This window comes from Dryas octopetala, chromosome 4 (genome assembly GCF_963921425.1).
Source record: "Dryas octopetala chromosome 4, drDryOcto1.1, whole genome shotgun sequence".
Taxonomy (NCBI): domain Eukaryota; kingdom Viridiplantae; phylum Streptophyta; class Magnoliopsida; order Rosales; family Rosaceae; genus Dryas; species Dryas octopetala.
In genome coordinates this window covers 19,959,845-19,971,184 of record NC_141369.1, presented here as the reverse complement: position 1 = coordinate 19,971,184, position 11,340 = coordinate 19,959,845, and the positions used below count along the sequence as shown (strand labels likewise).

The following is an 11,340-nucleotide window of genomic DNA, read 5'->3' as shown; positions in this document are numbered from 1 at the left end:
GAGAAATTCAAAAAATTAAAAAATAATATAGTGTATAAAAGTAAAGGGTGTTGATGAGAAAAAAAAAAGGTGTGTATATAGTAACCTCCAATTTTAACATCATTTGATATGCTATTTGCCAACCGAAAGACGGGACATTACACTAAACATTTTACAAAATTTGTAAATTTCTTTTACTGCATGCTATATATAAGATCGCTGCCAATAGTATGTAATAATTTATGTGTCATTTGGATTTGGAATCATGCAAAGGGCGGGGAAAATATTTATGGGCCATATAAGCCGTTGGTATATGTTTGTCGTGAGAGGTGTGAATAAGATGGAGCCAAACTGAGTGAATAATTGAAGTTTGTCACGCACCAAACGATCATCTCAGCCTCGCAGGTGGTCCACATACACGCATGTTTTGTCTCCTTGACTGTGGGGGTCTAAGAAGAGAAGGGAAAAACCCATTTGATGGGCAAATGGAGTTTACCCAAGAGTCACAAGTCACAAGTGGTCGATGCCAACGATCATACTGTTGATTTCTTATCAGTAAATACTAGTTAAATTCTGTAACCCAAAACAAAACAAAAAATGGCAGAGGTCACTATAAGAAAGATAGGTCATATACACTCATACGAGTACTATGCCTACTGGGCCAAGGTTGTATCCGCTGCAAAAGCCAGCTTTTACAGTCTTAGCGGTGAAGCCAAGGACAATGATGCGCTCCTCTGTCATGAAAGTTACAAAACCATGGCTTCATCAGCCACACCTGAAGCCTCTCGTGACATCACTAGACAGTAGCTTTAGATGAGAAAGCAACCCAAGTGAATGTACTAATTCAGCTAATGAGTTGGATCTCTGACCTCACTTGCTCAAGTTTTTTGCTCTAAACCAGTGAAAATCATTGTAGGGACACCAGACCAGGAATTTACTTGCCATGTCAGCTTTAAAGATTGCCAATTGAGACCATTCATGAAAAAGTAACCGTTTTTCATGACTTGGGATGTATCTCACAAGAAAAGTTAATAAGATCACAAGTAAACTAGACTTGGACAGAAACATGAAACATATTTTATATCAATCGGAACAGATTTTTCATCTGCAGCAAGTATCTGAACAGCCCGAGTCCAAAGATCAACCAAAAATGCAGTAAAGTTGGTAGTAACTGGGACAACAAAGAAGAATTAACAATAGGTCATTACAAGAATACACAACACGATACCTACCACTTTTGCCAATATTTTATAGAATCTCAAAAACTCTCATTTGTCTACAATAACTGAGTTCTGTCAAATGTCATCCGATCCTAGCAACAGACGCTGAGCATTTGGAAGAAGGTTGTAGAGTTTTGAGCAAGCTGAGTAGGAACCTTTGATGCAGAACTGTGCTAGAGGGAGGGGAAGCAATTTCTTGCACTCAAGTATAAACATTTTATCTCCTGTATAATCTTCTTCGTCTTTCTATCTCTATAGACTAGCAGTCATCTTTCTCACATGCAATACAATCTGTATAGAATTGAATCAGTTTAACCTTAGAATCATGGGCATTCATTTTCTCCTCCATTTTAGATCAGTTGGACAGCCCATCCCTGTTATAGAATCTATATAGATTAGAGAAAAAATAAATGAATAATGATCATCACAATAAAATCTCTAACAACCTGACCTTGAAACCAAACACATGGCATGAGATGCACCAACTGCAATAGAAAGCACATTGTGGGGTCCTAATCCATCATCCTCCATCAGAAATTTGACTTCAACAGGGCATGGTTGTATCTCTGGCAGCCCAGGAACTCCTAATTGAGAATCTTTGGTGTTTCCCCACATAAACAACTTTCCTGTATCTATTACGAGACAAAGACAGTATTCAATAATTTTAAAAATTAGGAAACTAGTAAACTTCCAAGTTTACTAGTTTGAACCAAAATCGGAACATCTGCCTAGCCATGTTAATTTCTACTGTATGACTAAATTTTCTAATTACAAATCAACCTGTGTCAACTACCATAGCACATTTATAAATACTCTGATGGAATGTAAAATAAAAGGGTGCAAAACACTACACATTTGAGTGCCAAAACAAGATATTTCTAAGCCTAATAGAGTACGGTACCAGAGAAGACAAGACACAAATCATCTTACCTGTTATAGCTGCTGAAGATGACCCTCCACAAGCAATATAGATGACACATTTATCAGTTAAAGCCTCAACAAGCATAGGTATTTTTTGACTTTGGATTGAAGAGTTGCCCAACTGACCATGCCCACCATGACCCCAAGAAAGTATTTTACCTTCATCTAGAAATTAAAATGAAAGAAGAACCAAAAATAAGACTTAACCCTTCAAGAAATAAAAGATTATAACATAGTTGCTGCTGCAATCACAAGACACTACTATCACTTTACCAGTTAACGCAAGAGAATGATATCCGCCACTTGCAATCTGAATGATACGAACACCTTCAAGACTAGGGACTGGTTTTGGTACCCAACCACCAACCCTATCACCCCTTCCAAGCTCAAAGTTCGAGTTTGCTGAGGAAACACCATGAAACGAGACAAGCATGTGATGGCATTATCCTCATAAAAGTGAAGCAATTGAAAGTCAGTCAAAGACTCAAAGGGGGCAATAACATCAAGAACCAAATAGCTAAGCCCCTTATTGAAGAGTACTGGCAATTACTATCATCTATAGAATTTCCAATGACTTTAGGATCGTTAAAAATAAAATAAATCCAGTTTTTAATCCCCTTATGGTCCTCTTCAATTACTATATCTGAGAGTCTAAATTTATTTCCACAAACTCATTGATCAATGACTGAAATATGTTGGAGAACATTCAATAACAATATCACCATATCCTACAATAATTTTATTACTTGGCATTGGCATTATGTTGTAAAGTTACACTCTCTTAGGGCAACCCATGTTTATAAAGGGCATAAGATCACTCCTTTCAGTATTCTCTTTGCAAGTTCCCCCAGAAAAGATAATCAATTGACTTGTATAAGAAGGAAGGCAAGGGAGCAAATAAATTTTCCACATAAGAAGTGGCAACCGTACCTCCCCAATTCCAGAGTTCCCCATCTTCAGTTAGTGCCATTGTAAAAAACCCTCCACAAGAAACAGCAGCAACGGGCACAGGTAATGCTTTCACTTTGGAGGGTATGCTAAGTCCACCACCCTCATTTGGGCCCCGATTAGGACCAAGACCCAATCTACCATCCCCTTCATCTCGACCCCAAGTATAAAGTTCTCCTACATCCAATAAGTAATAGCCAGATATCTTATGACAAATTAACATATAAACATAAAATCTATTTAACCCTCTTAGTGAAAAGAAAAGCACGTCATCTGCAACACACTTCCACAATTAATCCAATAAAAAACGACAATAACAAACCTGATTCCGTGATGGCAGCAGTATGCGTCCCACTAGTTGAAATGTGATGTATTTTCCCACTCCATGAGCCTTCCACCAATCTAGGGAACAATTCTCTAGTGTATACAGAATGCCCAAGTGCACCAAAACCACCATAACCCCTGCAAGCTTCATGTTTAACAGACAACCATGAAGTTATCCAACCAAAACCATGAATGAGTTCATAGAGTAATATAGTCAATGAACATGAAAGAAAAGATTGGTCTTTCAACACATAAAATGCAAATGTAATTGGAACACTTGATGAATTGCTAGAAATGTGTAGTCTTTAGTATTGTACTGACCAAGTATAGACCTCGCCGAGGGAGGTAAGTGCAACCGAATGCAACCCACCAAGCGCTACGAACCGGACCGGGTCCAAATGCGGGTTCAATGTGGGCAGGAACACCGAATTCTCATGCCCAAAACCGAGCCGACCGCCATCGCCTTTGCCCCAAATCCAAACCTTGCCATCCACCAACAGCGACGAGTGGAATAACCCACAAGAAATGCCCACCTCTACAACACTTTTGTTCTCTTTGTTTGAGGTATTGGGTATTTGAATTCGACCTGGGGTTGGTGAAAGAGCGAAAGAGGATGAGGGAACGAGGAGGTTGGCGACTGGGGTTGGGTAGAGTCGGAGCTCTTCGATGCCGCCGCCGAGTTGTCCCGAGGCGCCTCTGCCCCATGAGAGTAGTTGGAGGGGTTTGGTGGGTACGGCGTCGTTTTGGCTGGTGGTGGTGGAAGTGGGTTCGTAGAGGGTGGGGAGTTTGGTGCTGGTGGAGAAGTTTGAGGATGAGAGGCGGCGCGTGAGGTGTGTGAAAGAGCGGTGCCGGAGAGACAGAGAGGAGCTCATATTGCTTGCTTCAATTGTGCTCTGATTTGAAGGGTTTTAGAAAGGGGTTTAACAACCTGGACTAAAATAAATGTAAAGTAATAAATATTTTTATTTAACACACTCCATTTTTGCTGTGATTATTTTTAAATTTTTTTAGAGATAAGCAAATGATGCAGTAAATTTTTATGGGTAGTAATCATCATATACTTAATGAGTATTTTGTGCATTTAATCTAGTAAAGTATTTTCTATTAGGTGTGGATTAGTGCATTTTATACTTCAAATTATGAGAGAAGTTATACTTCGATCTAACATATATTAAAGCAGCTTTAGCTCTTTTCCTATATTTTCCTCAAATATGATAATAAGTTTGAGAAAAAAATTAAATATGAGAAAGGGTTCTTCGATGCTAGAGTTGAAAATTTCCCTTTTTTTTTTTTTTTTTTTTTAATTTTTGGGTTTCTAGTCTAAACTTTGACTATTAAAACTTTAGAGAGTCTCATTCATTCAATTTAATTTGGGGAAAACTTTTTAAAAAATTTCAAATTTGGGGAGATCTTAAAAAAGGGTGGAACTGTATTTTATGTTATTTTCCTCCGAAATTTAAATTTGAAAAAAGATTTATGGAATGGTTGAAGATCCGGTCTACTCTCATCCTATATTAAATGGTAGCTGATTGATCAAACTACTGTTACTGTATCTTGAACATAGGAGTTAAAAGTATTTCTCCCATTTTTTACTTACACTCTCTAATCCCTCTGTGCAGGCACTGGAAGCCACCTTTGTCAAGCAAAGAAAGCTCAGCTTCAATGAAGAACATTGGAGGTAAATATTCTATTAATTGCACATGCTATGAATGAAATGAGTTTTGTGCTAGACTTGTTATTTTTGGTTTGAATGTGCTTATTGAGCTGTGAGATTACAACAATTTCTCCCACTATTGGATTGTTTTTAATTGGGTAACAGACTGACAACAGATATAGGGTATGGTCTGTAACTCATCTTCATCAGTCTTAAATGATAAATACTTGAAAGTTGTCTTAAAGCTGAAACATATTCCACTTATCCACAGATTAGACCCCATGCCAGTTCAAAGTCTCTTAAGCCTACAAGCTTCACACTTGGGTGGGCGTGTATGTTTAGTCATGTATCAAGTTCCTAGTGAAGTAGCTTATTCTTGTGGTATCCTACACTTTCACTAATCACTCTTGAACATTTTCAGTATTGTGGGAGCTGTTTAGATAACTTTTGGTACACAATAATTCTATGTGGAAAGGAAAACGAGAGAGGAGAGAGAGAGAGAGAGAGAGAGAGAGAGAGAGAGAGAGAGAGAGAGAGGCTTTTGGAGCATATCTGTCTGAGCAAGCTACTTGGTGGTGCTGCAGTGAGGTATGGAAGAAGAATCTAATTCTGAGACCAAGCTCAACTTAAGCCATTGGTTAAATTAGAAAGTTGGGAGAACAAGGAAATTAATGGGTAGATAATACTGCTTATAGAATGTGGACTTCGTAAAGATTCCTGCTTGCCAGTTGCCACAATAAAAAACAAATTGAGTGGGAATTTATATATGGTATACCAAGAAAGCATATTTTAATTGAATGGGAATTTATATATGGTACACTCATATTTTCATTGAATCCATTCTTTTAGCAATTTATTGCTAAAAAAAAGTATGATTGCAAGTAGTTCTTGCACTGGTTACAGGCTTAGTCACAAAGCACTTGCCTTTTTCTTAAAAAAAAAAAAAAAATCAAGTGGAATCAATGTAAGATGTAGGGTGATTGATGATTTTCGGCTCTAATGACTGATTAATAATGGTGTAGGAGGGACATAGAAATCAGTGCTACCTAGATCATTTAATTCCAAAATTGCCCTCAAACTGATATAAATGGGAATTCATAATAAAAACAAACAATATGCAGAATGCTAATGCAAATGCCAATGGAAGAGCAGGAAGACAGGGTGAAAGGAAGCAGTAAGAGGGAGACAGTAATTGAAGAGTCGAAACCATATATCTTCTCTATTTTTTGTAACATATGTTTTGCAGGGTATAACATTGTCTCCATGGTCTTTCTAGACAAAGGCATGAGTCGTTATGTACTGGTGGTTTATGGACATGCTTTTGGAAATTTAGCAACTGCTCTTCTTGCAGTTCACTTTGAGAGGTCTATAGTTTCCATTCTATTTGTTTGAAGTTTTCAAACTAACTTCTCCAAAATTAACAACAAACTAACTTCTCCAAACTTAACAACTTTATGAGAAACCTGTTAAATCTGAAGTATTTGATGCAAATGTTTTTTGTTTTCACATTGACTGTTCAAGTAACTCTGCCTGTGATCTAATGCAGAATTCAAGTAATGTTGCAGTGTTAGCATTAGTTAGACCTGCATATATAATAGGGCACTTCCAATATGAACCAGACATGTCCTCTGATTAACCATAATCTTTCTCATGTCAGGAAAAATGAGAGCAAAATCAATGTTCCAGTCTTGCGAAATATCTTCTTCTTGGGCCTGCTGGGGTGAGTAAATTTCTAAACTCCTAACTTGTCACCCCCATCTAATGCTGGACAGTTATAAAAACAAATGCTAGCTGTGATCAATCCTCTAAATCTTCCTGTGTATTTTAGAGCAGTGTTAGGAAGATCATTGTTGTACATGGGACTCGAATACACTTCACCAGCTTTTGCATCTGCCATTGGCAACATAATTCCATCTATTACCTTTATCTTAGCAGTTCTTTGCAGGTATAGTATACATGCAGTCAATATATTCAATCAAATAATCAATAATAATCATTCATCATTGTGTTTGTAGTTTGTACTCTGTGCTTCTTTGTGATTGAGAGAGATGAAGGAAAATAGAAGTCACATCATTCTTGCATTCTGTTTTAAAAATCATTATGATGTATTCAGGATGGAAAATTTTGATATTTCCAAGCTTGGCACCCAAGCCAAGATTGGGGGAACTCTTATTGCCTTTTCTGGTGCAACACTGATGACCCTATACAAATGCACAGTGGAGGCTCCCATCAAGCTGCAGCTACCTCAAAATTATCCACAGACAGAGAATGGATAAAGGGCTCCCTTGTGCTTCTTGTTTTATATTGTTCATTGTCAGCATTCCACATCTTACAGGTGCTTAAAAAATGTTCTACCACCACCAACATCAAACAATGTACCATAGGAACAACTTTTTGTTAGCTTACCAGTTACTCTCTTCTGTTTCTTGTGTGAAAATATGACTTAGAGCACTCCATATGATTGATGCAGACAACAAAAATACAAATGTATACAGCACCACTTACTCTTACAGCATTAAATTGCTTCTCTGGGACTGTACTCTCAACATTCATGACAGCAATTCTAGATCACAAGGCATCCTCATGGAGGTTGTCAAGGAACACACTTCTTGCTCCTGTGTATAGCGTAAGAATTTGATGAAAACTGGTCTTGAACCTGTCTAATGCCCCTATGCTGCACTGTTCATGAAAATTTGATGAGGTGACATTCTTGCAGGGAGTTGTGATTTCTGGAATCACAATGTATGTTCAAACTTTAGTACTACGAACAAGTGGTCCAGTTTTTGCGACAGCATTTAGACCACTAGCTACAGTGGTTGCAGCTACAATGGGCTACTCATTTTAAAAGAAGCCATATACTTGGGAAGGTATATTTGTTCACTTAATTGGATTTCTATACTAATGGGGAATTTTAAAATTAATAAACTATTACATTTTAACCTTAATTTTCAGTGTTTTAGGAGCTTCATTGATTATTTTTGGTTTGTATGCAACTCTCTGGGGAGTGGGGAAAGAAAAAAGATGAAGAGAAGAATTCACTGAAGCATACTCGTGAGCAAACTTATTGTTTTAAGATGTATAATCTAGTGACTACAACGTATTGAGTTTTCAGATGTGTAATATTATGATGATTTGTGTCTAGAGAAAAACTGTGATGAGTACATGTGATGTGATGTTACTATTTTGCCATGCGGCATTTTCATCATCAAATATATAGAATTCATTGATGTCACATAAGCAAATAATGCCAAATCTGATAGAAATATCGGCAGATATGTAATTTTCAAACAGAGCAACATTGTGTACTTAATTGTAGAATGCTGATTCTATCTTAGCAAGCAAGCTATTTTGTGCTGCTGCGTTGAGGTATAAAAGAAGAAAAAGGCAGGGTTCTTATGCAGATTTTTTGCTCTTAGTCCTGACTCCTGATGCTGATTGGTGATTTTTTATCACCCGATTTTTGAACTCATCCCATAATTCATCTCAAGGCAGGATGTTATTTGTTCAGTCTTTTCATGCTTGTGACACAAAGTGCACTAGAATTCTGAGACCAAGCTCAACTTAAGCCATTGGTTATATTAGAAAGTTAGTAGAACATGCAAATTAATACAAAGATAATACTGCTTATAGAATGTAAATTCAGAGTCCTGCTTGGCACATTAATTAGAAAATTGAGTGGGAATTCATATATGGTAGAGTGGTAGACACATTAACTCATATTTTAATTGAATCCACTCTTTTATTGCGAAAAGAAAGCATTATTGCATGTAGTTCTTGCAGTGGTTATAGGCATAGTCACAAAGCACTTGCTTTTTTTTTTTTTGAATTAAATTAAGTGGAATAAATGTAAGATGTGAGGTGATTGATGATTTTAGCGTCTAACGATTGATTAATAATGGTGTAGGTGGGACATACAAAATCTGTGATACCTATATCATTTACATCCAAAATTGCCCTCAAAGTGATATAAAAGGCAATTAAAACAATATGCAAAATGCTAATGAAAATGGAAGAGCAGGAAGAGGGTGTGAAAAGAAGTATTAAGAGGGAGAGAGTAATTGAAGAGTTGAAACCATATATCATCTCTGTAGTTTCTAACATATGCTTTGGAGGGTTCAACATCGTCTCCAAGGTCTCTCTAGACAAAGGCATGAGTCGTTATGTACTGGTGGTTTATGGACATGCTTTTGGAACTTTAGCAACTGCTCTTCTTGCACTTCTTTTTGAGAGGTCCATAGTTTTCATTCTATTTGTTGAAAGTTTTCAAACTAAGTCATCCAAATCTAACAACTTTATGGGAAACCTGTTAAATCTGCAGTATTTGATGTGAATGTTTTTTGTTTTCACATTGACTGTTAAAGTAACTCTACCTGTGATCTAATGCATAATTCAAGCAATATTGCAGCGTGTGCATTATTTAGGCCTGCATCCATAATAGGGCACCTCCAATATGAACCAGATCTGTCCTCTGATTAACCATAATCTTTCTCATGGCAGGAAAAATGAGAGCAAAATCAATGTTCCGGTCTTGCGAAATATCTTCTTCTTGGGCCTGCTGGGGTGAGTAAATTGCTGAACTCCTAACTAGTCATCCCCAACTAATGTTGGACAATTATCAAACAAATGCAAATTGTGATCAATCCTCTAAATCTTCCTGTGTATTTTTAGAGGAGTGTTAGGAAGAACATTGTATTACATGGGACTGGAATACACTTCAACAGCTTTTGCATCTGCTATGAGCAACACAACTCCATCTATTACCTTTATCTTAGCAGTTTTGTGCAGGTATGGTATTACATTCTTGCATTCTTTTTGAAGAATTTCCCGTTGTGGGATATACTCTCAACTGTTGAGAGAAATCGCACATTGAAGATGTGAGGGCCTTGCTAGTGACTTATAAGGGTTTGAGCTACTCCTCCCATTGCCAATTGGTTTTGGGATGGATGCCTAGATTTCTTCATGGTATCAGAGCAGGTTATCCACGTGATGCGCCTAACGGCCACACGTACTCCCACGTCACCCAATATAAATTGTCCACGTGTTAGGCTTAAATGACGCCACACGTGCGGGGGCGTGTTGAGAGAAATCGCACATTGAAGATGTGAGGGCCTTGCTAGTGACTTATAAGGGTTTGAGCTACTCCTCCCATTGCCAATTGGTTTTGGGATGGATGCCTAGATTTCTTCATCAACAGGATTTACGTTTTGATGCATTCAGGATGGAAAAATTCGATATTTCCAAGCTTGGAACCCAAGCCAAGATTGGAGGAACTCTTATTGCCTTTGCTGGTGCAACACTGATGACCCTGTACAAGGGCATTGCAGTGATTCAAATGCACACTGGAGGCTCCCATCAAACTGGAGCTACCTCAAAATTATCCATAGACAGAGAATGGATAAAGGGCTCCCTTGTGCTTCTTGTTTCAAATTGTTCATTGTCAGCATTCTACATCTTACAGGTGCTTAACAAATCTTCTACCACCACAAACAATCTACCATAGGAACAACTTTTTTGTTAGCTTTTACCAGTTGCTTTCTTCTGTTTTTTTGTGTGAAAATATGACTTAAAGCACTCATATATGATTGATGCAGACAACAACAATCAAAATATACCCAGCACCAATTACTCTTACATCATTAACTTGCTTATCAGGAACTCTACTCTCAACAGTCATGACAGCAATTCTAGATCATAAAGCATCCTCTTGGATGTTGTCACGGAACACACTTCTCGCTCCTTTGTATAGTGTAAGAATTTAAGGAAAACAGGTCATCAATTGTCTGATGCCTATACTGCACTGTTTATGAAAATTTGATGAAGTGAAGTTCTTGCAGGGAATTGTGATTTTTGGAATCACAACTTATGTTCAAACCTTAGTAGTGAGAACAAGAGGTCCAGTTTTCATGACAGCATTTAGACCACTATCTACTGTTGTTGTAGCTATAATGGGACTACTCATTTTAAAAGAAGCTATATACTTGGGAAGGTGTATGTTTGTTCACTTATTAATTTTTATTACTAAATTAATGGGGTATTATTATCAAATTAATAATACTATTAATTTTGAACATTTTCAGTGTTTTAGGAGCTTCATTGATTGTTCTTGGTTTGTATGCAACTCTCTGGGGAAAGAGTAAAGAAAAAGAGAAGAATTCATTGGAGCATGCTGAGCAAGCTAATGGGATCACACTAGAAAAGTAAAAGAAGCAGCTAGATGATATGTACTATTCAAGCCGTAATCTAGTGAATAATGTGAATGTATTCAGTTTTCAAATGACTAATATTTATGATGAT

General features: G+C 37.3%; 2 protein-coding genes and 1 pseudogene across 2 annotated transcripts; 2 read left to right on the top strand and 1 right to left on the bottom strand.

The window, feature by feature from the left end:
- Positions 1 to 1,060: 1,060 nt before the first annotated feature.
- On the bottom strand, positions 1,061 to 4,278 carry RUG3 (Regulator of chromosome condensation (RCC1) family protein). The gene is made up of 7 exons (XM_086241832.1): positions 3,714 to 4,278; positions 3,391 to 3,530; positions 3,051 to 3,245; positions 2,394 to 2,522; positions 2,130 to 2,285; positions 1,651 to 1,831; positions 1,061 to 1,573 (listed from the first exon to the last, which is right to left on the bottom strand). Exons 1-7 carry the CDS (start codon positions 4,262 to 4,264, stop codon positions 1,555 to 1,557), a joined length of 1,371 nt encoding a protein of 456 aa, XP_086097958.1. The 5' UTR covers positions 4,265 to 4,278; the 3' UTR covers positions 1,061 to 1,554.
- Positions 4,279 to 6,186: 1,908 nt separating this feature from the next.
- LOC147287849 (WAT1-related protein At5g07050-like) lies at positions 6,187 to 8,150 on the top strand (annotated as a pseudogene).
- Positions 8,151 to 9,049: 899 nt separating this feature from the next.
- LOC147287848 (WAT1-related protein At5g07050-like) lies at positions 9,050 to 11,273 on the top strand. The gene is made up of 7 exons (XM_086242609.1): positions 9,050 to 9,276; positions 9,544 to 9,606; positions 9,715 to 9,831; positions 10,264 to 10,504; positions 10,638 to 10,793; positions 10,881 to 11,032; positions 11,124 to 11,273. Exons 1-7 carry the CDS (start codon positions 9,053 to 9,055, stop codon positions 11,245 to 11,247), a joined length of 1,077 nt encoding a protein of 358 aa, XP_086098735.1. The 5' UTR covers positions 9,050 to 9,052; the 3' UTR covers positions 11,248 to 11,273.
- The last annotated feature ends 67 nt before the right edge of the window (positions 11,274 to 11,340 follow it).